Source organism: Dermacentor albipictus, chromosome 9 (genome assembly GCF_038994185.2).
Source record: "Dermacentor albipictus isolate Rhodes 1998 colony chromosome 9, USDA_Dalb.pri_finalv2, whole genome shotgun sequence".
Lineage (NCBI taxonomy): Eukaryota > Metazoa > Arthropoda > Arachnida > Ixodida > Ixodidae > Dermacentor > Dermacentor albipictus.
Genome location: NC_091829.1, coordinates 23,433,346 through 23,460,983, shown reverse-complemented (window position 1 = coordinate 23,460,983; position 27,638 = coordinate 23,433,346). Strand labels below are relative to the sequence as shown.

At 43.5% G+C, this 27,638-nt stretch overlaps 1 protein-coding gene across 7 annotated transcripts in view; it reads right to left on the bottom strand.

Annotated features, from left to right (window-relative positions):
- Positions 1-2,053: 2,053 nt before the first annotated feature.
- LOC135901943 (uncharacterized) overlaps positions 2,054-27,638 on the bottom strand; it is a 38,734-nt gene continuing 13,149 nt past the window's right edge. For 2 of the 7 annotated variants that reach the window (XM_065431785.2, XM_070524970.1), the window contains exons 5-8: positions 21,486-21,560; positions 20,934-21,010; positions 17,317-17,431; positions 15,688-17,207 (exon numbers count right to left, since the gene is read on the bottom strand). In XM_065431785.2, the coding sequence (XP_065287857.1) occupies positions 17,199-17,207; positions 17,317-17,431; positions 20,934-21,010; positions 21,486-21,560 (276 nt within the window). In that variant the 3' untranslated portion in view covers positions 15,688-17,198. Of the gene's footprint in view, positions 4,245-5,083; positions 5,222-5,285; positions 5,475-11,948; positions 12,166-12,284; positions 12,387-12,453; positions 12,698-15,687; positions 17,208-17,316; positions 17,432-20,933; positions 21,011-21,485; positions 21,561-27,638 lie in introns of those variants that run through there. The other 5 variants (XR_010564325.2, XR_011508337.1, XR_011508338.1 and 2 more) reach the window with 5 other exon arrangements.

Below are 27,638 nucleotides of genomic sequence, written 5' to 3'. Positions count from 1 at the left end.
CTGATCAAACAGCTGGCCACCACGTCAGCAGGCAGGGCAGCACCGTACAAGAAGGCCTGGCCACCAGGTCCACAGCGCAGGCAGCAAGACACCTGGCCGCTCTAGGCCAACACAATGACCCAAGACGGGGTGAACGAGGTTCATTTAAATCAGTCGCATATACCTAGTGGCACATAGCCTGTTACGCAAGCAGTATTCAAGGAGCAAAAGGCAGCACGTATGCAACAGCACATAAAACTAATTAAATCCTAGGGTTTTAAGCGCCAAAACAATGATATGATTATGATGCACGCTGTATTGGGGCACTTCGGAATAATACTCACCACCTGTGGTTCCTTACCATACAGCTAACGCACGGTAGACATAATTTTTTGCATTGCGGCCACATCGACATATGGCCGCCGCTGCCAGTGTTTCAGCCGCACCTTCGGGCTAAGCAGTGCAATGCCAAAGTCACTACGCCATCACGGCGGGTGATTTCGCATATCCAGTGACTGAAGTTGGGGTAAAAGAGGTTCACTGATGCACTAACCCCCCAAAATATTAAACTATGGGGTTTTACATGCCGAAACCACGATCTGATTATGAGGCACGCCGTAGTGGGAGACTCCAGAAATTTGGAAAACCTGGGCTTCACAGTGACCCATAATGGCATATAATAGGTTCATTGAGGCGTGGCACAAACCCTCACATAGCCAGATACCCAAGTTGGTCCCTCAGCATAACAGCCCGATGTTAGATCCATTAGATTACGGACGGCACCATCACCCTAGTTGGCGTGGAACAGGAGAGATACGGATAAATAAACCAACAGAAACTGGATTAAGTTAAAGAATGCTAGCCGCAATAACTATAACGTGCAATTGTAACAAACAAGACTGTAAATGTAGTATTGTCGTGTTAAGGCTTTGCGTTGTGCCGCTTTCTTTTAGAATACTATCAGTACTGAGTCGGTGGGCTCAACGACTTTCGAGTCGTGAACTGGAAACGACTCTGAGCCCCAGTTTGCCACAATCATGTACTCTTAATTGTTTTCTGGAATGAAACTGTGTGGCTTCTTTGAGTATAATGCTCAATGGCAAGAACGGGTGGCAGATTTACGCGGAATCGGTTTGCGGTGGCAGCGACCAGGAACAAGCCTGGAAGACCCTAACGTGTTTCGTCTTGCGTAAAGCAACTCGGGGATAGCGAAGGACACCGCAGTGGATAGATACGGACTCATTTTTACCAGACATACTATAAAAAGCGAAGTACCTGGACAAGACTTATTTCACTGCTGACAATCTGGAGGGATGAATGTAGCCATTCAAACCGCACGCACGCTACAGTGAGAAAGAAGTGATAATTTGCGCACAACTAAAAGATTATTAAACAACAGCACCACATGCTATGAACAACGCGGATGCTTTCACGCTATTTTACAATTAACTTTCACTTGTGAGGAAGCGCACGTCTATCATTTACTTCCTTCCCTGTTCTTGATGCGCTGCTGCACTGGAGGAGTGCCAGTTCACCCAGTTTGCAATTTTTGGTAGTCATAACTTTGTTCAGGTGTCATTGTGGACAGCGGTAGTTAATTTTTTCATATGTTTTCTTAATGTAAGAAAATGCTGAAATAAACATTTATTGCGCCTTGTTCACACTTCCTTGATAAGAATTGCCGAAACATTGGCGTAATCGAATTAGCGTGAAACTGTGGTATAGGCAACTAGCAGGACATGTTTTCAATGCGCTCACCTTTCTGGCCAGATCGTATAGTGATGCCTCCCACACGTGACCTGGTGATGATGCACGAAAGTCCAGCATCGTCTTTGCCCGAGAGATGCTTGCACGACACGACCGCGTCGATCTCGTGGTGTTGGTTCTCGAAACCGATGAAAAAGAAAAGACATCGCACACGTATGTGAGAAGCACGGTGAAAGATGTGAGGAAAAGAAACCTCAACTACGGCTGTCAGCTGGTATACCCCCCCCCCCCCCCAGGTATCATGAGCTTTCTATAATGAGCGCCATTTTGTCCCCCGGTGCTTAGGAGGTCAAACTCTGAGCGACAATAAAAAGAAAAGAAAAATTGAAGCATGCGGTGATGGCAACGGTTTTGTTTATGCGCGAGGGAGAAACGCCATCCCGCTTGCCGTCTGCAGGCGTCAACGGAAACCAACACCACTTGCATTTATTTTTTCAGATTGCTTTCCTCTTTCAGACCTTGTTTTCAGCACCCCTCGGCTTCTAATTTTCTTGTAATCACAACATGTGTGCAGCGCATCTGTGTAAAAATGTATCTTTCTCTGTTCGAGATTCGCGAGCCAGCACGCCATGACGCCTGGCTATTTAGTTTAGGTAAAACATAAGTACGCTGAAAAATGATTTATTCACTGTTTTTATTAGCAACCTATCGCACAGCAAGGTACTCTATACACCACACAATAATATACAGTTGAGTATCGCATTATTCACTGCAAACGGGCGCATTCTGTACTACGATCACACTTGCATAAGGGAGCTTCCTACAATATCTCAGAGAGTAAATTACTACAGATGCCATGTTAGTTTGCTGTGCACAACACAACTCTACTGAATAATTTTTGTCGATACAGTTATTTGTGAATAATGACAAGATTATCAAGAGCTGCAGGTCCAAATTTTTCGCGTACCAGTATAGACTTCCTTTTCTATTCCATAGAGCGAGTGTACATTCTAGTCCAAAAAACATTCCATACCTAGTAAATATTCTACAGCTGTCATTGCGCTAATGTGCCGATAAATATTAAGCAAACTATATCGAAAACGTTTATAGCTATTTTTTCATGTTTGGATTTGTTTCACGGTACAAAATTTAATACCACCAAAGTTTCATTCTTATCGAACATTGCGAACAACGTGTCATTAAGAAATTCTTCACTAGCATATTGCAGACGTTTCTTAAAATGTTTAATGCACTTCGTCTATTCTATCATCATCTAGGTATAAATGGTACATTTCGAGAACAGTAACAACAAATAGCACTGAGCTTTCTTGTCGAGAAACAGTAAATGCAGGAGAAGCATGTGTCAATCGGCGGTTGATCGTCAGAGGAGGCTGCGCCAGGACAGCGTGATGCACAAAGGTATTATTGAACGCGTAGCTTCGGGACATGGAGAAATGTCCTTAAAGGTAACTCAAATCGGCTGCATTAAATGCATCAAGGCAGCCTGCTCAGAACAACTTTCCTTCTTATGCCTTCTATGACCTGGCTGAACGCTGAATGTACATTGTGCACTTTCTTTCCCAGAGCCCATAAGCTCAGTTTCGTGCGACCTGTTTGAAGCATGACAAAGGTTTCACAGCTAAGTTACGAGTTTAATTATTGGCTGGAGGTCATCCGTCATGACAATTTCGATGTCCATACAATAAAGAGGTGAGAGCATTTCAACTTGGCTCAACACCCATTTATGGCACAGCATGCTTTCTTTGCTTAGTACGATTACTCGTGGCTTTGCCGAAATGTTCATTAACATTAATTAGCAACATTAATACCTGCACATCTTTATTTAGGTAAGATCAGGAAGATTCTAGTATCCAAAGATGCGTGTATGGTAGCTATCTAATATGCATTAAAGAGGAAGGTTCAAGTGTGGGAACAATGGTTCACTTCTCAAAGAATACGCTGCAAAATGTTTATGGAAATATGTAAATATGCCGAAATATTTTGTAAAGATAGAATGGTCAGGAGACCACACTATGACATATCGTAATTACAAAAATAAGATATCAGAAAACGTTTCCTAATTTTCAAGCTTGTGGAGCTTTTTTTGCCGTGGACTTTCTCTCAAGGTTTTTTGAGATCCAGATTAATGTCATTTATGTGCAGCAAACGCCAGGCATAGCAGAACTGCTGCAGCAGTCTGCGTGACCCTTATCAGAGCAAAAGATTTGATATAGTAGATTGCTTTCTAGCTTATTTTCAGTACAGTGGTCACACCGCACAACTGCACGACCACGCCAAATTACTCCAGAAAGCATTTCTTCATGTCCTTCTCTTCCTCTTGCGATAATGGAGAGCCATTTGGCTCCGGAAGCGTTGGTAGAACTCTGCTCACATGATGCATCGATTTCTCTACTGCTTCCCCCGTGGTAATCTTTCGGCAGCTCTTTAACTTAGTACATTTGGATATCTTTGTCTATAATTTTTCAGTCAATTGATGACACCTGTAATCTCTGGTGAATATATTTTCCACTTTTTGCCTTGCTGCGGCGATGCAGAACCTGTAAAGACACACCTCGTTAGAACATCTCGTTGGACCAGTTGGCAAATTTTCGCCAAAATCGCACGCTTTGTAAAGGAACATTGCACACAACAGGCACACAGAACAAGCGCAGCATCCAGTGCATTCTTGAGTGTCATCGTGCATTGGGAAGCAAATACCTCTGGAGACAAATGCGTACCACAAGATATGACTTTGCATTTATTGAAACACGAAATGAAAAGCACGTTCATTAAAAATTGCTAGTGCACGTGACAAAACACAGACCTGTTTCCGTAAAATAATACCTTCAATCAATGCTTTTTACTTCTGATTGTGTTTCGCTAAAGGAATTCAAGTAGGAATGTGCCTCAAAAATTTAATGAGCAAAGTTCTAAGTTTCAGTGCTGCTATGTAGTCTTGTAACACATTAAGCATTGCTAGTTTTTAAGAGGTGTCTGGAAATGCTAAAGGCAGCAGTTTTGTTTATTTAGAGTTAGTTTTCTTGATTGATTAAAGCTTTCAATTCATCTTATTAAGGATTAGGGAATTGGGCGTTTTATTTACTACGCCTTCATTTTCCCGCAAAATATTCAGAAGATAAAAAAACACCGCCATGCACCCCGTACAAATGATCAACTAGCGAAGCTGAGATGTCCAGCCCAAGTGTTAATGTTGACGTCGACGTTGTCGCTGCTTTGCCTCGCGGGCCCGAACTGCTGAATCCTCGGCTGCAGCACCAAACACGGCGCGACTTTTTACGAACGGGAATTCGCTCATTGTCTGTTAAAGCTGTTCGGCTTTTTAGTTTAGCCTATAATCGAGAACATCGTGCACCGCAGACGAGCAACATGAACTCACAAGCATGGGGTTTTTCGCGCAGGCGGAGCAAATTTTCCTGCGCAACGTCACATGGCCCCAGACGCCGTAGCAAATTACGTGCACAAGACAGCGCTCGCCATGCTAATGACACCTGCGCCGTGCCCTGTGAAGTGGTTTCTGTAGGAAAATAAGGAATGACAGAAACACTGATTCGCAAACACTCATAACTTGTTTTCCTTACCTTCATCAATCAAGGACCGAACTTCCACTCCAACAGTCGGCAGAGCCGACCACAAGTCCTGTATTCGCCGGCTCGGTGTAGTCTCTTTCTGTGATGTGTTCCGGGCATAGGCAGTAGCCGTTGTACATGTGCATGCATGTCAACCCCGATAGGACAGCCTACATAGCATAATTTCGCCAAATTTTATATCTGAAAAATGAGCAGAATACCGCATGGTCATGATCAAAGAAGACCTAAATATGAAATAAAAGTTGAGAGCACAAAGAAACGACGAAAAAATTCTGTACTTCGAGGCGCAGTTTCAAAACAGAAGGGCAACTCGGTCGTCGCGGAGTTAACTCGAACTTATTTTAATTCAAAACTCAAACAGTGACAGCTACGTAATTGTTTTTTCTTCTGTCGTGTTCATGAACATTTAAAAGTAGTATGCTCACTACAAAAAAACTGGTCACCGGAATGCTCTTCAGCATAACCAATTTGTGCAACAAGCATTTAAATAGTTCAGGCAAATATAAATCGCACATTTTCTACTCGTGGCAAAAATTAAGTCACCGCTAACACATACCGAAGTAAAATTTCCGTCTGCGTGTCACGTAAGGTCAATCCTCCTATGTGCAACTGTCAACAAGTAGCTTCACTTTCTTACAACACCGCAGAAAAATGCCCCACGCCAAACTTTAAGAACCTTCACCTGAAAACAACCACGGCAGATTTTTCGTTTCGTCCTATAGCTGTTTTGAAAAGGATAGCGCTTATTTCTTCATTACTGCAGAAAAAGTGCGCTTACCTCTCATCCGCAAGGAAAGGAAAAATTTTCGCCCAGCTGTTCCTCCACGAGTTGCCACACCACACAGTCGCGCAGCGCGCCTTGTGCCCTATCCTCGGTTTTCGCAATTTGTCGTAATGTTCGAGGGTACAGAAATAAAATTAACTGCAGAGCATACGAAAATACGTGCATGTGCATAGAAAGGGGCAGCAGCAGACGAACAGAGTGGCAGCCGAAGCCGAAGGTAATTGAATCACTTTATTCCTATGTAGGTTGAAAAGATAGAGCCAATAACGCAAACATTGAATTTTCCTTTGGCTACCAGTGTCATGACGACGCTTTTGCCAATACCGAAACTAGCCCCAATGTCCACCTACTGCCTTGACCTTCTATTCTGTACACCATCAGACAGCGAGCTTAACACAGAACCAGAAACGCTTTCGGCCGTGTACCCGCAAAGATACGGAGCGATCGCCCGAGAAGTCACCATCCCAGATGTCGATCCCGAACTGCAGGCTGTCGGCGCCTCCATGATCTTTATACACCTAGGTATATGTAGTTTCATATACGGCAATTACAGCTGAAACGCAAAGGCACGGGCAGTTTTCTAACAAACAATAATAGGCTGACGGACAGTAAATCAGGTACAGTAAAACGGAAACACGCGAACCCAAACGGAGCAACCGAACATCGCGCCAACTCCTATGCAATGAATCATTCTGTAATGTCTCATCACAGCTGCAAATCAAAGAGAAGCAATGAAGCGCAAAATTATAGGCTGTGCCGAATGGCCTAGGCCATCCACTCCATAATACCACAATTCCTGGCATGAGACAAGAACCGTGTTCATGCAACGATAATGTATAACAAACCCAGCCACCATATATTTTCATGTACCTAGAGTATATCTTTTGCCATAGTTCATCTTTAAGAATATGCAAGATTCGAGTTACCTTGAATTTTCGGTGATAACCTTGTGCCTGGAAGTTGGACGTAACCAACATATTCTCCTGACAATTGGCTTATGCTCATTCGACCTCTGCTTAACACAGCATGCAGATTACCCTACTTAAGGTCTGCCGGCTAATTGCCGAATACCATAGATTTCATTTTCATCCCATGCCACGTAAGGACTGCGGTGCATGTGAAGAGTCTTACTGCATGGATCACTTCTCGGTTACAACCTCTCAGCTTCTTGATAGCGACATCCTCACGTGTATATAATCTTTTAGTTTCTTTTATGAGAATAGTAGAACTATGACAGCTGTGACTGCTATGGTATGACTGTGCCAACGGAACGAAAGAGTAAGCTTGAAAAGCAACATACAGAAGACTAAGGTAATGTTAAATTGCTTAGCCAGAGAATAGAATCCGCGATCGGTAGTAACCCTCTAGAATAACACTTATCAAGGCAAACTAATCAAAAGCAATCATGATCAAGAAAAGGACATTTAAAGGAAAACTAGATTGTTTGGATCGCAAACGGCCTTCATTACGAAATCATGGACAGTTTACTGCTATCCTTCAAATGGGTACAGTCACTGCTTTCTATGCGTAGTTAACGTAAGGACCAGAGTCTTAGAGAATAATAAAGAAATCTTAGAAGACAAATCTTAGATACCACGTTCAGAGAAAGGAAACAGCGATTTGGATTGTAGAGAATTCAGAGGTAGCCGATAATATAGTTCATATTAAGAGGAAAATATAGAGCAGGGTGGGCCATGCAATGTGCAGGACAGATAACCGATACTTTAAAAGAGTTACGCAATGAATGCCAAGGGAAATGAAGTGCAGTGGAGGATGGCAGGAAATTAGGTGTTGTGATATTAGTGAATTGACAAGCAAAAGATAGAATCAGCCGGCCCAAGACAAGAACTAGCTATTGTAAATTTTTGGAAGATGCCATTAATAGGCTGATAGTGATTGTGATGACTGCTTTATGTTTTCCATTATGGTTTGCTTCATTTTCATGCCTAACTCCTTTACGGTCGCTTTCGCTGCTAGATGCAATGAAGTGCAACGCTTAGCAAGACGAACAAACGCGGTCACTTTGGGCAATAACCAAGAAAATTAAGCGTCAAATACTCGAGAAGAAAGGAGATATTTTCCCTCAAGGACCGCAATGGGGGCATTACATCACAGGTCTGTCGATTAATTTTTGTTATGTGTGTGCAAGACATTCGTTGCCCTGTCGCAAGAAGCGGTGGTACCCCGGAATGGATGACGTAGGGCATTATATTTCTCCTATTTTTGATTGATTTTGTTAGAACGCGCTAAGCTTGCGGGCGTCGCTTCACTTAATCCATTTGTGCACTCGGAGTATATCGGTGCTATGTTACCAACGAACCCAAGTCGTAAAGGTTTTCATCAGGAGCTTTACATTTGCGAGAAAGCAAGTACAGCCACATTTTAAGTACATGGAGTGAATAACTGAGTAGGATGATGTGGTTTCTTGACTAGCAAGGCGAAGAGCTGAGTAAGTGCTTGCGCTGCCTATCAGCTGATGATTTTCTTCGAAATGGTAAAGCATATATATATCGTCCCACTTTCATATGTGGATCCTGAAATTTTCGCTTGCCCTAAATTATTCCTTGGAAATGTCTGATGCATGTCACACGAAAACAATATACATCTCCTCGGCATATGTAGCAAACTATTCGAAGTGAAGCTTAAGTGAAAAGTGCAATCAGAGGATGTACAACTGACTACAATGCGCACAAATATGTTTACCTTCATCCTGTTGAGTGCGTAACTCCATATAATACTTACGTTTATTCATTACATAGGTCAGAACTTTATATCTCATAGAATATTTTTTATATATTTGTAGACTACACGATTCAGAATACATGCGGAAATTCAAGCACTAAATAAAACGCATACAGAGTGTCACACTTCTACGCAGCGATTTCACGTGGACAAAGGCAAGTTATGCATGTCGACGCAAGAATGGCGATGATACATGTACGCACAAAGAAGCGTGACATGTTTATATAGATTAAGGAGTCATGTGCCCTTGGTGTCACCGTGATGCACACGGAGTGGAACACACCAACAGGGATTAATAAAATAAGACCAGATGTAATAATGAATCAATTTATTATAAAGTGTTAATTCTTTAGGATGTATGTGTGCTTCAGAGATGCTAATGTGCAGATGCAGGAGTGTACGCAACCTTTATTACGCCGAACCTAGGTGCGCGCTAGCACTAGTTTGCCGGTATGCATACAGGGGTCCTGTCAACTCATACTTTCACTAGGAGCATGTGTAACACGCACAGGCACATTATATGCATATTCGCATTAAAATGTACACGTATCTTAACATTAGAGCTAGCAGTGGTGCGTACTCTTAAATCTGCTCCTTTTACACGGCATACACAGTTTACATTTTGGTTACGCTAGTTGCCACTGCCTGTGTAGATATCTGCTTGCCTAATTATATCGCACACAAATAATAGCTCCGCAGGGTGTTATCGGATGTTTTATCGCCATAGTCGGGCAAAAAAAATATGTGCGCGTGTCCATTCGTGGGCATGTGTAAGTGCTTGCAAGATAGACAATGGTACGATGACAACTACTCAAGGTTGATTCACAACAAAAATGACGAGCGCGTCATGGTGCCAGATATAACATGAACACTACGACGATGTCGCAAAGACGACCGCGCGAAAACGACGACATGGCAGCAACAGTGATGAATACGACCAAGCTTGACTCCGGCACCAACAAGACGGCGATGACATAATTACAGGGGTGTAATGAAGACAGTACAATAACGAGGACAGCGAGATAGGGAAAAGACAACATTGACGTTATGGATACAGTGACAAGTAGAAGATGACACCGACATGATGAGAGCGACAACCACAAGATTACAAAACGAGATTAATATGACGACTATGTTATTACGTGGGGGGCATGATTACTTAAGTGCTGTCGTAAGGAAAAATTTTGCAGTTACAACCGACGATGATTTCCATACGAACGAAAGAGCAAACTAAATTACGAATGGAGGAACGCACCAACTATTGACTGAACGAGCGACTGAACGAGCCGACTAAAGAACGACTGAATGAGCGAACAAACCAACCAACCAACCAAGGAACGACTTAGCCAAGAACTAACTATCCAACGAACGAACGAACAAAAACGAAGGACGGTTGCCTTTCCGAGTCCGATCAACGACCGTTGCCAACCGACTAACCACAAAAATGGGCGAACTATGCAAAAACAAACTATTCGTTTAGAACTTTGCAAGCGTAAACATCCTACAGCGTCCGCCATTGCTTTCGCCGCCGCCGCCGCTGCTTAAGAATGACCGTCAATGGCGACATAGGTGCCATGCATGTTTAGAGATGTAAGCTTTTCCTGCCACAGCACGTAAGCAGTCACGCCAGCGATCATACGTTCATCATAATGCCGTCACTTCAACGTCATTCTCTCGTAATCCTGTTGTCCTTAGAATGTCGCTGTCACTTAATGCTGTTAGCATAGTTATAGGTTAACAAGTAACAAAATGACTGGAGTCCACGATGCACTCCTAAACATTGACGGGACAATAGAAGTGAAAACGCAGTTCCCGAAAGCTGCAAGCAGAAGTGAACACATAATTGATAGTGCATGTTGCGGACGAACAACACAAACATAAACACACACACAAACACACACGCACACATACACACAAATATGCACGCACCGGTAAAAAGAACGTTATACAACACATTGGTCTTACTAATAATGTAGCATGGGCAAGCGTAACGCGATTTGTTCTCATTTTAATAAGCTGCGTTGACCAACTCTGAAAAAGTTATTTCATATAATGATAGCATTGCTCTTTTAAGACACTAACGGACTTGAGTACGTATCAGTCACAATAGAGGGCACATGGCCCTCGATGACCGCCTACGCATAACTGCTGAACCACGCTTTCTCAAGATTACAAATTCCCCAGATATGCACCGAATATCATCGTCAGCATTCTTCCCTAGAGAGGCACCACACATCGCCTTCGTCCTCGCCACATCGCTACACAGACGTCTCAGATTGGGCATCCGTCTGAATTGGTGCTTGCATATCGGAATGATTTTAAATGGTCTAATTCAAAAATCTAGAAAAAGGAAATTGCACAAGAAGGTTGCACATAGGCATTGCATGAATTTATCATTGCATAGGATGAAATCGAACTTTGCGCACCGCCATTACCTGTACAGCATTTTTTAATAACTGACATAACCTCTTTTCCAGAGAGAGAGAATACAGAGGAAGCCAGGGAGGTTAACCAGAGGTAGTTCCGGCTGGCTACCCTGCACGGGGCAAGAGTGAAGTGGGATAAAAAGAGAAAGAATATTTTATAACATGTCCGTAACACGAACCTTATTCTCCACTGATGCTGCCACTACAGAAACGAACAAAAACGAGGTGAAAGGTCAGCAGATGTAAGCCTGCTTGCAGTATTCCTTGAGCAAGTTTTGAATTGCGTTTGGAAATAAGTACAGGTTTTTCTTTCAATTACACGATATTAAATTCACCTATGTGCTGCATTGAACGGAGAGGTGTAATACATTTGTTTAATCACAGATACGCCGACTTCATGAGCACGAAAGAGGAAGCGCCTAAAAGAAAAAGCGGTGGGTGGCACTTCGCGTGGCTGCTACACCGAAAGTTAATTCAGCATAATTAATTCAAAACATCCGCAAGGAACCCGCGGTATCGATTCAGGCTACATTGCCCCTTTTTGCAGCGGGGTTATTCCTTAAATACAAAGTAATGGCAGAAATCAAACGTTGCGAAATGAATGAAAACAGACGCTGGAGTTGCGCATGTTAAACAACAACTCGCCGAACTTGTATTAGTCTTAATGATAAAGAAATTGAGACAGAAAAAATCCTTTCGCACCTGTGGTTGCTTAATGCATGCGTGGTCTTCTGATCAACAGACTAGGAGACGACAAGAACACCTGGCCACCAGGTAAGAAGGGTGGCCAGCCAGGTACTAAGTCGCTAGGTCAGCTGGCGACCAGATCCACAGGGTGGGTTTCAAGACACCAGACCTCTAGAACAGCTGGCCACCAGGCCAGTAGGGTGGGCATGGAGATATCACGTCCGTAAGTCAGCTGGGCACGAGATCCACAGGGTAGGCATCAGTACACCAGGCTGCTAGAACAGCTAGAACAGCTGACCACAATGTCAACAGGGTGAGCATAGAGACCACGTAGGTAGATCAGCTGGGCACCTGATCCGAGGGGCACACATCAAGACACCAGGCTCCCAGAATGGTTGACCACCAGGTCCGAAGGGTGGGTCGCTAGATCAGACGGCCACCATATCCACAGGGCTGGAATCAAAACACCAGGCTGCTACATCAGTTGATCAACAAGTTAAATAAATAAATAAATAAATACCACGTCTGTAGATCAGTCGGCCACCATGGCTCCGCAGGAAGGACATCAAAGGCGCAAGGCTACTAGAACAGCTGGACACTAGGCCAACCGGGCGGGTATAGAGTTACCACTTCGCTATGTCAGCTGTCCCCCAGTTCGGCAGGGCAGGGATCAAGACACCAGGCTTCTAGAACAGTTGGCCACCAGGTTCGGAAGGCGGGCTGTCAGACACCATCGTGCTAGAAGGCCTGATCACCATGTTGATCTCATGCGGTTCGTTTTCGGCACCCATGAGAAAAAGAAGGAAAACAAAGAACATATGCCTCTGTGAGACGCACAGTGAAAGTGAGAAGGCCATGGTACCTTAACTTTCTATTATTCATCACATATCGAGCTAGAAACAGATCCAGAAACGTTTTCGGTCCTACACTCGCACTGATCCCGTGTGATCGCCTCTGAAAATGATCGCCCGAAGAGTGATAATCCAAGGTGTTGGCCCTAAGACTCTGGCTGTCCGTGCCTCGATGATACTTCTTCACCTCCGTAGTCCCGTATACAGCAACGCCAACTTAATTGCAAAAGTACGGGCCGTTATGCTTTCTGGGAAAAGATATATATGCTGATGGGCAGTAAAAAAAAACAGGCAAACGCGAGTGAAGCATACGAACATAGCACTAACCCCGTAGAAATGAATCATTCTAAAAAAGGAAAAGGATAACTGCTATGTGTCATCAGAGGTAAAAATCAAAGCGAAGGAACAAGGAGCGAAATTACAGGTTCTACAGAAGGGCCTAGGTGACAATCCACGGTACCGCAGTTCCTGACGTGACAGCATGAACGAACCCATGCGATCTAAAATATTACAAACCCGACCGCCATATGTATTTTAGGGTGGAGAAATAGTGGTGTAAGGAAGTTTGAAAACTTATGATGGAATCAGCTGTCGCAAGTGAAGTGTTATATGAAATCGCTGGTAGAACATAAATAGGCTGATGGTGATGATGATGACTGCTACAACTTTTTTTCCTGCGGGATGGCTTCCTATATCTATTGCTGCCCTTTCTTAGTCACCTTCGGCGTCTAATACTACGAGGTGCAATTGGTAACCAGACGAAACGACGGGGTGAGTCTGCGCAAGAACTAAAAAAAGCGACAAATACTTGTGAAGAAACTGGAGATGTCCGTTGGTTTTGTTCTGCGTGAGCGCGGGGGAAGTTGCTCTAGCGAAATTAAGGTTACCCAGAATAATAAGGGCTTATGCATACATCTTTAATTATTTGTCTGAAAATTACGCTACGTTTTCTCGCATCGCTTGTACATATTTGCCTATTTCTTGCACTGTCACATTATTTGTATTATATTGCAAACTAGCAAAGTCCTAACGTTGTTATTTCTCAAATTTAGAATATTGACCTACTGATAACATTTCGACCAATAAACCCAGTGTTACATGGCCATCTGGATAGCTGCAACGCATGCTCCAAATCACTCAATTCTATCAAACAAAATCTCCTCTTTGAAATATTCCAAGAGGTTAAAATCAAAACTAGAGTCATGTTCCATTTCTGCAACTTTTCTACGCGTTACGCTGTCTTATTTTTGCAACTGCAATTGCTTGGCTAGGCTCATCGTAAGAACAATGAGTCGTGAATTAAGTAGGATAACATGTTCGATTGACAGCAAGATGAACAGCAGAAATTAAATATGTTTTGACTAGCAATTGATGAGTTTTCTCAGAACAGTGCAGAATAAATATCAGTGGCTTATATGAAAAAAATACTGCAGAAAAGGTGTACGAAAGTACCGAAAGTCAATCCATGGTTTGGTGTCGAATTTTTTTCCTGCATTGTCACGCTGTTGTACAATCTGCAATGAACCATGCGGCCCATATTCACACGCCTAAATGTCTGATGCATGACAGACGAAGAAAATATGCAGATCCGACAACTTTTTCCAATCTATGTTAAACGAAGCTGATGTGAAGCGTGTAAATAAATGCTATGCATCAAACGGCGATGCATAAAATTGTGCTTAGTTTCATCCTTTGCCGCGTTTAACCTTTTACACTGTATATTTTTATCCAACACAATGGTCGCAGTTTCAATCTCGTGCAATATTTCATGTCCATACACTACACCGTTCACAAGCTATGCCCCCATTCAAACATCAAATCCGGCGGCTACCCAGTTTAGAAATCTAGGTTGCGATGTCATGCGTCTTATGCTTCCGATGAAAGAATGGCGATTACAGGTGTATGCAAAGAAAAGTACGACACATGTTTATATACGTTTAGGATTCTGTACCTGTTGTATCGCAGTGACACATGACCGTTCTACAGGATTGGCGGAGAATCGGAACACAGCCAGTGGGACACACCGAATGGCTAATTCAAGTAAAATCAAGTGCACTGAAGAATGAGTTTATGAACACTGCAATGTCACGAAGGCGACCGCGGCAAGATGACGATACGCCCAACACGGTGGTGACGTTTTACTGTGACGTCAACATGACGCCGATGACATAACCGCTTCAGTGGTGTGATGAAGACAGCACAAAACGAAAAAGCTACGGAAATGACGACGATGGCATGGCGGCATCGACAAGTAGATAAAGACGCCGGCATGGTGAGCAGTGCAACCACAAAATTACAAAACGACGGCTATATGACAACAGAGCACCTATAACACTCAGAGAAGGGAAACAGTACCTTCCACATTGCAACAGAAGGAAGAGCAGCGATGGCGTCGTAAGCTTAAGTATACGACCGACAGATGGTGCAGGCAAAATGAAAACCAATATCATTTTCATTGGACAGTGAATAATGTGAGCGCTGCTCTAGCAGCTTGTGGGGCTAGTGGCACTGCCCACTCCCTGATTTTGGAAGTTTCATTACCGCTGTCGGGTCGATATTCACGTGCATGGTACTCCAACATGGCTTTAATATATCGCCAAGTGACAAAGACGCCTCAACTTGCAAAAAAGACTTGAAACAAGTAAGCTTACATTGTTTATTGTCCATGGTGAATGGAACAGTACAAGATCATAATTTTCGCGCAGGTTAGGTGGACCTCATGTTGTCCGCCGCTGTTTGCAACATATAGAAACACACATAGCCATTTATTTATTCGAATTGAAAGCTGAAATCAAGCGAATCATTCCCATAGTGTTCAGCGCGCCGCTTAAAGCAGGTAGAACGAAGCTTCAGATAATATGTATGCTGGGCTATCCTAACACTTTGGGTGCGTACAGTGCTGCTTGGCGTATTTCACACTAGGCGTGTATAGTCTGCGTTCTATGATTTAAGCTAGATTAAAAAAAAGATACGTATAAAGTGGTCGGCAAAGGAAGTGTCAACAAGCTCACGCTGCAATGTGCTATTTTTTTTATTGTACATTGGCGAGAGGCACACAGGGAAGCAAAATAACAAAAAGTTATGCTGAATTCTTCAGCACATATAATCTGATCTCTATATTTCAGCAGCGTATTTAGTGTTCAGGTGCAGGCAGTAATGGCTTTGACACAAATGAAGTACTCGCAAGGAACGTTATGGAGACATCAGTGCTTACAAGGATTCCTGCAAAGGTTGTGTGAATAAACAAGGAGACTACATAAACAGATCAACAAGCCTAATTAATGCTCACATATCCTTAAAATTTAAGTCATGGTTCCATATATTAAAACAAAAAATCTCGGTTTATGTATTCAAACATATCAAAGATGTTGCAAGGAGATGAAAACTTCAGTTGAGTAACAGCGGTGAGCATAGGAAGCCTCAGCCGGGAGCAAACGTGTCAACAACCAGACATATTTGTGATGGCCATGACCAAGACAAGTTCCCACGCTGGGCCTTCCCTTGCTCGTACACTGTTGATTGGTTAAATGTTAAGCCAAACTTACTGCTGTCCGAGTATCTTTCAGAAATGTTTTGGGAACACACTACGCTCAGGTTTATCATCTGTTTCAAGAGCAAGATACATTGCGTATAGAGATTTGTCATGTTTGTAAACTGTAGAGTAGGCCAGTTGTGTGGGCTTGCCTTTTTTTGCATCTCTTACCTTAGTGTGCAAGGCTAGCCTAGTTATTTATTTCATGCTAACTACTTATGAACCATGTAAGAGTGTCTGCCAGAGATTCAGTGACCATGAACTATAAATTTCGTCAAAATTGCATTGAGCGCTTTCGATCGCTTTGAATTTCTTTGCATTTTCATGTAAGGGAGCATAGGATACTGCAATAAGGCATGTTGGGCAAGTCGGTTCATATATTCCACAAAATTTTAAACTTCGTGGATTCCAAACTGCGTGCGCCTCTGTTTCTGTTCACGTCCTGCCTTCCTCACACTGCTTAAATGTCGCTGAAGAATGTGATTGTTGGTGGTATTGCCCGCCAAGCTGGTTTGCAAAGAGCAGATGACAGAGTTTCTGCTTTAGTAAGTACTCACTTGCTATCTTGTTCTGTTCTGCTTGACATTGTTCTGATTGTCAGAAAGGAAACAAGCTGGGATTCAACGTGTTACTTCTTCGTTTGTCGTAAAACGGTCTTAAATCAAGTAAGCTTGTATGTTGAATTTTAGCATTCCCGCTCAGTACTATACAAAACTGTAGACTGCTGCTTTCCTCATAGGGCTCCCACCCCTCTATCCCGTAAGCTTGCAAACGTTTCGTGGTGAGGCACGTAGTTCAAGAAGACCTGTTGTCATTGTGATGATCGCCGTTTATCCTCCTGGTTTGACGTGGGCAGGTTGCGCACCAATCATCTCCCTTTTGTCAGTCTTCCTGAAAATAGAAATGATGAAGCCATGACTAACATGCAAGCGAAGAATGATGCAACAAATGTTTGTCCAGTGAATGAACAAATCGTGGTTCTAGGTGTTCACAAACATACCTTGTGAGGATTATGGCCCTTGTTACTTCCAGTGGTAGCACATTCACTGTTAACTTGTACGTCCGGAGACAATGAAGTCCAAAGGGGTGAACAAGTATGATCAGCGTCTTCAAGGCTGGAGTCGGATGAAAACCCTTCAATTACTATGGTGGAAGTATGGGTGCATTTGTGATTTATGTCTGACTAAGAGCAGTGCAAGAAACGCTCCATGACAGAAGAGAACATACACAGAAGACTGTTTTGCGTATGCCTTCCTTTTAGCGGTGTCATTATGTCGGCTGTGCTTAGCCAAGCCTCGATCATATGACATCTTTCTGCCAGATGCTAGTAATATCTTATTATGTCTCAAATGCAATGATTAACTCTACCACGGGAAGTATATTTGCCTCTAATGTGCTGCGAATTTGTCGCGGTGTAACATTTACGCAGAAACCACCAAATTATTCATGCTGTACTCCACGTTAGGGATTCTAGCAATGTGGCAAAATAACAAAAGCCTCCCTTGAATTGTCTTTGAATGGCAATAATTCTGTATTATTGTCAGCTTTGAAAAAATTACTACAGGAATCTGTTTTATGCGCCTCGCACGCAAAGGAATTCAAAGTCGAAAACGTAGCACTGTTTTTTTTACTCACCGCTGCACACGGCCAAATGCTGCAAGGTTAATCCGCTGTCGCTGGTAGCCTCCAAGCAGACTGTCCTCGGTTCCAGCAATGAATTTTCGCTCTAGCTAGCGCATTCAATTTTTCTAGCAACATGTCATTATGCATCGAGACGCTGCAGATCAATTACGATGAAATTAGTGCAGCCGTTATACCAGTGAAGCACCGCAGTTGATAAAATTCACCGCCTTTAAACACTTTTTCTTGGTGGTGGCTATCGAATGTTGGACGCATAAACTGGCAGATATAGTTCATATTAAAATAAAACTGATTTAAAATTAACCTGCGTGATGCTGCTCTATAAGAAAACGACCACTCTGTTCGCCAACATTACCGCCGTAAAATTTGAACCTATAAACGGACCGTACTACAATCGATAACGATGGGCTGCTGCTTATCGCACATCGCAGACTTGATGTATTTGACGTCGTCGCCGCGTATGCATTTGCCATCTGGTTGTTCAGGTTAGAAGTTGTTGTCTGCGATGTTCCAACAGTGCAATTTTTTTCTGTCCTACAGTTCACAGTAGGACGCTAGGCGTCCACAAAGAGCAAATTTTCCTGCCGCTGCAATACCCACTCGCTCACGATTTTCGCCACCCCCATCATCTTTAGGGCGCGAGGCTATACGACAATTTCCATCAGCGCCTTCTGACGAGTGTACTTGAACCTATTGCGCTCCCGAGGTGGGAGTGCAAAATACATATATAATACAAAAGGAGCCAACAAAAAACACCCTATCGGGAGTCGCTTCCCCGTCCGTGGGCCGCCGTCAATTTCATATCTGCCTGACGTGATTAGCACCGATAAGCCCGTCTTATCAATCGCTCCAACGTGGCCACAAGAGTGTATGCTCGTGCGCGTCGGAGCTCGTGATACTCCCCTGTATTTGTTATCCAGAGAAGATTACCCTGAATGCTGTAATGCCCAACGCATATATTATACCACGCCAAGTTTCAGAGGTCAAAATTGTATTTTAAGGAGAACAAATTGTTTGAGTGGGTGTAAGTTCGTGACAGATAGAGAAAATGAGAAGGCAGTGGTAGGACGACCACCACACAACGTCAATGATGAAAACGACATTGAAGCACAAAAAAAAAGTTAGGGACGTCGTGGTGACAGCGACAGCATGAACACTGCGATGATGTCTCGAATTAACTGCGGCGAAACGAAGATGCGGCAGTAAAGACGGTGACGACTGCGACGAAGCTTGACTGTGACGCCCATTTGATGATGAAATCATCTTTACAGAAGTGAGACAGAGATAGCACAATAACTCGGACTGCAAGATACGGAAACGGTGACTGCATAGCGACAATGACGCGTAGCTGACGGCACCAACATTCTGAGCCTGACAACCATGTGATTAAAAAAGGACAGTGGTATGATGACTAAATGATGGTGAATATGACGCCGATGGCATAACTAAAGTGCTGTGGCAGGAACATATTGGTCGGAAACCATCGGCGATGACCGCCAGTGTAAGCGAACACCCTGAACGAACCAACGAAAGAACGACTGGACGAGGGAAGTAATGAACAAATGGATGAACCAACGAGCTGTTTTCGTCCCACCAGTGACCACTGGCCATCCATCAAAACGGGCGTAAAAGGCAGAAAAAGCTAGCCGCTTTAATATTGCAACCTTAAACATTGTACACACAACACTGCGGCTTCTCCCTGCCACCGCAGTAGATAGTCGAGCGGTCGACGACGTACTCATCATCGCGTCATCTCAACCACATTCCGTCGTAACCTTGTGCTCAGCATACGACTGATAAGTGACATATACTCACAGGTTCTTAAGAGAACGTAACAGAAATCCCGGGGATCCACAAATAACTCCTGAACAAGTACGTAACAATACAAGTGAAAACAAAGTTCGCGAAACAGAAAGCCCAAACTGCACACAAAGCGTAGTTTCAAGGATCGTCCACAACGAAAACAGGCAAGGACAAAAATCGCTGTGGTATGCGATACCCTGGAATCATTCTTGAAGCAACATGGACAACGTAAACTCGATTACTCTTCTTTTTTACTTAGTGCGTCGACGAACACCGAAGAAACTCTTTCCCACAATGATGAGATCACTCTTCAAGGATACTCAGGGACAGAAGCAAGGGGCTGCGACAGCAAAGAGTACTACGTGGCCATCCGTGAGCGTTTATTTCCGCGATTTCTTTCAAGGTTGCAGGCTCCTCGAATACGCATGACCACAGATGTGTGCTAGTTCTCTGCGCGCGCACCTTTCATCAACATTCTTCCCTCGACAAGCGTCATACATCGCCTTCGTCCTTGTGACATCGTTACACAGACGTGTCACACCGCGCACGCGCCTGACTGGGTGTTTGCATATTTCGGAATACCTTCCGAACCGTGCAGTGCACAATTGTAAAAATTGTCCGAAGTGAAGGTCGTGCATAAACGTTGCATAAATTTACTGTTTGCATATAGTGATATTAATTTTACGCATCGTCATTAGTTGTGTGGTATTTATATACAAAGCTTCGCTTCAAATAGATTCCAGCATGTGCCTTGGACTAGCACAACGTTTTTATTTCGGCATAGTTTTATCGTTCTTGCCATGCACCAGATTCGGCATGCATTCCGCCGATGGTTCCACGGCAGAAACCAGCAAAAACACGAAGAAATGTCGGCAAACGTAAAGCTGCCCGCAATAGTCTTTCAATTTGCTTTTGGCAAGGTTTCAATCGCGTTTCAAAATATGGCGCGAACAGCTTACGTTTTCAACGCACTGACATCAAATTCGGCGAGGTGCTGCATTGAATTGGCAGATCCAGTGCACTTATCTAACGGTTGATACACCGACTTCGCGAGCGGGAAAAAGACGTTTTACTGCAAAAATCAACTAAAAGTAAACAAGGCACAGCTGCTACAGAAAAAAATTATTTGAGCGTATTGCTTCACTTCAAAGCAATCGAAATAATTGCGCTCACCTTGTCACCTGGGAAAAGGAACTTGGCCCGGCTGTTCGTCGCCCCACTGTTCGAACCATGACCCACAGGGAAGTCGTCTTACATGCATGAACAGGTAGCATTCTTTCAGGCAATTTGTGGCGCCATAGAAGAAGTTGCGGCCTCACGGCACAGTCTAATATTCACGAAAACAAGTAAACCTTCTTGAGCTAAATCACGTCCACCGACGAATGGAAGAGATGGCAGCCAACGCGAAAGCAAGCCGCGATATTACTGCAGGCTACATCGCTTGCCACTGTGGCAAAGGCAACGTTGAAGTACGAGGAAGTGGCCGCAACCAAAAACGCGACAGGAACGAATTTATATTTTCGACACGTCGACATCAAATTTAATGGAATACTGCGCTGGACTGGCAGCTGTATGGATTTCGTCAAATGGTTGATAAGCCTACTTCTCGAACAGCAAAAAGAAAGCGTTTTACAGCAAAATGTGGGGAAGACACTTCGCGCAGCTGCCACGCGAAATGTCGAGTCTGCATAATTGTATCAAAACAATTGCAACCATCGATCTCACCACGTCTGCATTGAAACGCACCTTGACCCGGCTGTCCGTCTCAGGCTTGTTCGAACCACGACCCACGGGAATGTCCTACAAAAATGGGCAGCCAGCGTTCTTTCGGTCAGTCTGTGGTCTCTTCGAAAAAGTGGCGTGAATTGTGGCGTGACGTCATAAGCTAAAGCTATTCACGAATTATTATCAGATGAGCACTCTTCCACGCAATCACATGCACTGAAAAAGGGCGAAGTGGCAGCCAAGGTCAAAACAAGCCGCGATATCAGTGAGGACTACATCACCGGCTATTGCAGCGAAGTGTCATTGCAAAAAAATTGGCGACATCAAAGAACACCAAAGGAATGAAGAAAAAATACGCTTATTAGGACGAAGGTAGCCTACCAAGTTGCCCGATTTTCCGTATTGAGAAAGAAATTGCGATATAATAACAGGGAGAGAGGGAAACTGTCTTTTGCCACATGCGATTCCTTAGCCTGCGCGTTACCTTGCGATTACCAGCACAACTAAATTCATTGGCCGTGTTTGTATGTTGCCGTACAGAGTTGCAGTATACATTTCGTTCAATATATACCAACACCCTTAATTAGTACACCCGAAGCACAATTATTTCAAGAAATGGCCTCTTACGAAAACATTGCACGTGCCGTGCCATCATTAAATCAATATGGTTTACAGGACGGGAAATCCGACGAAGGCGTTCGAGTTGAGCGACGGCGACTGAAGGTCTGACGTGAAAGCTTTTCATGTCGCAGATAGTATGTACTACTTTTGCTGCAAGAGTGAACGAAGTTATGTGCTCTTGTTAACACCTTTTAGGTGGTCATGAACTTTCGTTTATCATGAAAAGTGGGAAATAGCTGAGAGTGAGAAAGCGCGGACGGCGCTGCCTGCCGTCTATGTTCTCTGTAAGACACTGCACTTGTAATACAAGTGGATGGCTCACCTTTACAAAGACTGGCGGCATAATTACGTGAACAAAAAGGCCTTGCGCTCTTATATGGATGTAAAATAAAGCTTTGGCAGTGGTCTCAGTATTCTTCAACTTGCTGGCACCTGTGTTGCCGGTTTTGATATTGTGCGCCTAGGTTCAAGCGCGGCCACATACATGAGTAAGACTGCACACGTTGCTCTTCTCGAGCGGCAACGCTTGATAAGAATGTTTCGTCCTAGTGATGTGCTCGCGCGCTCTACACATCAATAGATGAGTCTGCATACATAATTAGGACCACCCACTAATTACACCAACCTTACTAGGCGGATACCTGCAGTGAAGTTAGGCTCCTGTTCAAGTAAATTTCTCGAAGCGCCATTGTTCTTCTGCATGTTAAGAGGCACGCTCGAAAACAAAGGCTCACCTCCTCCGAGGTTCGGCTTTCACAGAATTCGCCGTGGGTGATATTGCTTGCTTGCTGGTCATGAGAAGTGTTGTTCTGTACGAGGTTGTCCCGTCGTGTCACCCCTTTTCGTTTTCCCCCTCGTGCTTCGGGACTGACCGCTATACAGTTCTCGAACTTTCTCGAAGACAACGAGATCAAGCCTAGTCTCGCGATTCTTTCCGTCGGCGTCATTTGAAGAGTGCCCTCGAAACTATACGCATTCCCGCGCTTCGAGTTGGTAAAACCATTTTTTTTAATTGAGAGGCGCCTTAGCATACGCCAAAGGGAGAGAAGGCGAAATCCTTCGCGCTCATGTGACATTCATTAAATTACGTGACTTTCTCATTCGAATGCGTTGTTACTTCTTATTACTTCTTTTCTCCCAACAAAGGTCGGGGGTTCGAGTTTTTTAATTGACGCTACCTAAATAATTGTGTCTTAATGATCTCCGCCTTACCTACCCTCAACGGTCGTGGGTTTGAGTGACTTAATTACCTCAACCCAAATTAACATTCCTTTTTTTTTGCATAATGAGCGGCATCGGAGCCAGCTGTGCAAGTAGACGACGACGAACGCTCCAGCAGCTGCACGAGCGCATGTGCGCGCGAGGCGAGCTCACATTATCTTTTTTTCTATCGCAGGCCGCGTTTTCCAGAGCAGTGGAATTGTGAGCCAGTTTAGGCTTTCGCCTCTAAAGAAATGCACGATCGTGGGCCTCACTTGCGTGTCAATATCGATATCAACAGCAAATCAATATCTGCCTGACGTAATTCGCGCGCTCAAGTCTTATCAATCGAGCCAAACTTGCGGCGCAATCGTGTCTGTCGCAGTTCATGATATTCGACTCTGCAATTATAATCTTGTTAAGATGAGCCTTACCCATGTAATGCCCAACCTATCAATAATACCAGACGCCGAGTTTCGAAGCTCAAAAAATTAAGCAAATCAACCTAACCCGCAGCCTTTACTTGCGTCTTTGATACGCTGGAGCGATGTTTTAGTGATGGATAGGGCAAAGTAATAGTTAATAAGAAAACTAATTACTATTCTAATTAACCTTTTACTGATACAACATTTTAATGGACCCTTTTTTGTTCTATGCAAATGTACTTTTCATGAAGGCCAGAAAGCTTCAGCCAGCTTCATGACCAGTTGCTTTTATTTTGCTTACTATTTAACTGTGAAGAAGGGTAAAAAGGACACCGACCACTGAAAGAAAATAAGATGTTTCGGCTCCCCTGACGGGAGCCTTGTTCACAATGAAATCAATGACGCGCGATACAATGTTTATATGTCTTTAAACTATGACGTAAGCTTACGTCATATATTAAAGCCATATAAAGATTGTATCACACGTCGTTGATTTAATTATGAACAAGGCTCCCGTCAGGGGAGCCTAAACGTCTTTTCTTGTATGCTTTCAGTGGTCGGTGTCCTTTTTACTCCTCTTCATGATGCCTCTCGACCAGACGGGCTTCCGTCAAAACCTCGACTTCAATATTTAACTGTGTTTGGGCATCACGGAATTGTTAAGCGGCAAGATATTGCTTGTATATAATACGTATATTTTTTATGGAGTAACAATCAAGTTTTAAGAATTAATTCACTAAATATATAATTGCTATTTAAATTACTGTAAACGAAAGTTAGAGAAGTGAGGGGCCGGATGTTAATTATGTCATAAGAAGCCAAAAAACAAAGACACTAAGTGGGCAGTTGTTTTTTCATCCACTTACATTTCCATTAGTTTAAATTTCTTTAATTCAATGAGTAAGTACAAGCACGTTCCAACCTATGTTGTCATTGCCGTTATTGTTTGTTGGCTTCTTATGTAAGGGGAAGTTGCAATTTCACAAAAAAGGTAAGCCAGGGCTTAAAGTGTAGCAGTTCATTAGAATCATTGCGCCTTGCAATCTTTCGCGAAATGCCGACTTTAATACATGCGGCTACATGCAGTGCTGCCCCAGCAACTTTTCCGTAGTGTGTATTTGCACTGGCTGCATGAACGCATTCACTGCAACAGCAAAGCATTTCTCTGCACAGTCCGATTTACGATGTTGGCGCGAGCCACAAAATTTCAGAATTGTGCTTTCAGTCCTAGCTGACATCAGCTCTGCAATTACGCCAAGCGTTTTGAAATAAGTCTTAATTACTGAAATTAAGTATCTTTAGTTCCCTTTCCTGAGCTAAATAAAAAAGCTATTCTACACGTGCAATATACTTCCATTGCTTTGTGGCACGACCGCGTGCCACAAAGCAATGGAGTTTTATCTATTGCTAAGATTAGAATTTCCGCCACTTGTACGAAGTGTGGCCAGCAGTAATTATTTTGTCAAGAACCCCCTTTTTTCCGTTTTTTTTATATATTATTATAACGAGTCTGAGGTAGACGTCGCCGAATAACACGGAAATAAGGCAGTAAACAATTTTTTTTATCGACAAATACACTAAGCAGTCGACTTTTTTAAAAATAACGTACTGTCACTCTTGCAATAATTTCACTTCACAGTCTTTTGAGCAGTCCACAAACTTTAACTGAGTATTCATACGCAGTATATTGATCAAATTTACGAATGTTTTCGACCACAAAACACCCCAAAACTGAGAGGCACCAAATGCATCGGGTTCATATTCCGGCATCGAGTAGATTAACAACTGGCGAAGCCTAGCAGCTGCATTACAAAAAGTGAGACACCACAAAAATAAGTGGAAAAAGGATTGGAATGGTACTCGACGTCGACGTCCGGTCCCGCCCTTGGCTCATAATGCTCAAGCCCTTACACAAACACCGGATGGAATCCGCAGCTTTTCTAAGGCTCGTTTCATCTTGCGCTATAGTGTCGGCAGTTTGTCTTCTCGTAAAATACCCTTAAAACACAAAGTAAACCTGCTTACAGCCCTGAAGTCAAGTATAGTGGACCGACGCCCTCCGTTGTCCAAGCGCCATTTGCAAACTGAGGCCGGATGTTCTCAAGCAAAGCCAACTTCCGGCAAGCTTACAAAGAAAAAAAAATCAATTCCGCGGATTTTACGCGCCAAACCATGATCTGATTATGATGCCACGCCATAGCAGATATCATGAGAATGAGTTTTGCCCCTGGTGTTTCTTGAACATGCGTGCAATCCATAGCGTACGCGAGCGTTCCTGCATTGCACCAGAACCGCATTCGAACCTGCGACCTCGTGCAGAGAAGTGCAACGCCTTAACCACTGCGCTACCGCGGCTAATGCACCTCGCGTTTTATGGCATTCCTGAAGATATTTGTGTTGGAACTATCAGCTTCAGCGTTTCAATTGCTGTCATTGTGGCGCAAAAACAAACAAAGAAAGCACGCATAACCACTAGAAAACGTGCGCCGAGACCGTATTAATAACGCCATATATCCCGCACAAGCAGTGCGAGCTAAGCATTACCATTCCACAGTAGAAAAAAAGCAATATGCTAATTTCTTGATAAGTATCCTGCTAAACCATGAAAGACCCGATGACGAAAGAGGGGTGTGATGTACGCGCCAGGTCACCATGACGTCATCACTTTTTAATAGCATCTGCTCGGGCTTGTTTAATTTTTCACTGATAGTTATCGACTATTTCGCGTTCTAAAAGAACGAAAGAGTGAACTCGGCAACATTTAAAACCACTTAATTGGCCAGAATGACCGAAATAGCGAAATATTGTCTTGAAATCCGTGACGTCACACTGACGTACGACCTTGTAATTTACGCGCGAAATTTGCAAAAAAAAACTTGCAACGCCATTTTCTCTTCTATTGAACACCCTATCAAGGCGAAATTAAAGAAAATACAATTTTAGCGAATGCTTTATTCGTCTAAACTTATTTACATTATTATTTTTAGTGTCACTTGTAACATAAATCGTGACGGTACCTCAGATGGTACGATTATATCATTAGGAAGCGTGTCTGTATGGTACAGAAAATGGGCTTTGAAAAAAGTACGATAACATCTTAATCAGATGCAGCCTGTGAAATTAGAATAAAGAAAGATTTTAGGTAAGTTGGTGTGAAAGAGGTTCAGTGATGGGCGGCACATACACACTGAGCTAGAATATCATCAAAGAAGTTCATTGAGGGTCGGCACATACCATCGCATAGCCAGTTACCCATGTTTGTCCGTACGTTGGTTTATAACCCGGTTCCTTCAGGACAGTTTACCGATACTTGACTCATTAGGTCATGAACTACCCCATGACCCAAGCTGGTACGTAACAGGTTTGATAAGCATAAACAAGCCAGTGGACAGACAAAAATATCGCAAGCTTTGTGAAGTTCCCAAGTAGTGCTAACCGCCGTAATTAAAACGTACAATTGTAACAAACTAGAGTCCACGGAACTGCAATATGGTCGTATCAACGCTTTGTATTGTGCTTTAACTTTTTTTACAAGGCTCAGTATTGAGTCTGTGGGCTGAATGCTTTCCGAGTCGTCAACTGAAAATGACTCTGGGCCCAAATTCACCACAAACATTTACTCTTAACTCTTGCTTTCGCGTTTGCATGTGTGCAGCTTCGTTTGAGGCAACGGCCAATGACAAGCACGGGTGGAAGCGTTACACCGAATGAGCTTGCATTACCGCCAGTCACGAAGAAACCTGGAAAGGCTGTGTGTTTCGTTCGCTGCAGCTTTAAATTATGGTATAATATTCCATCGAACGCAAGGTTTATGTGGTACGCCGTAGTGGGTAGCTCTGGACTGATTGTTACCAGACATTTGCCATTTTCCTTGCGATTCCGTGGACGCCTCAGTTGCCTCTGCTAC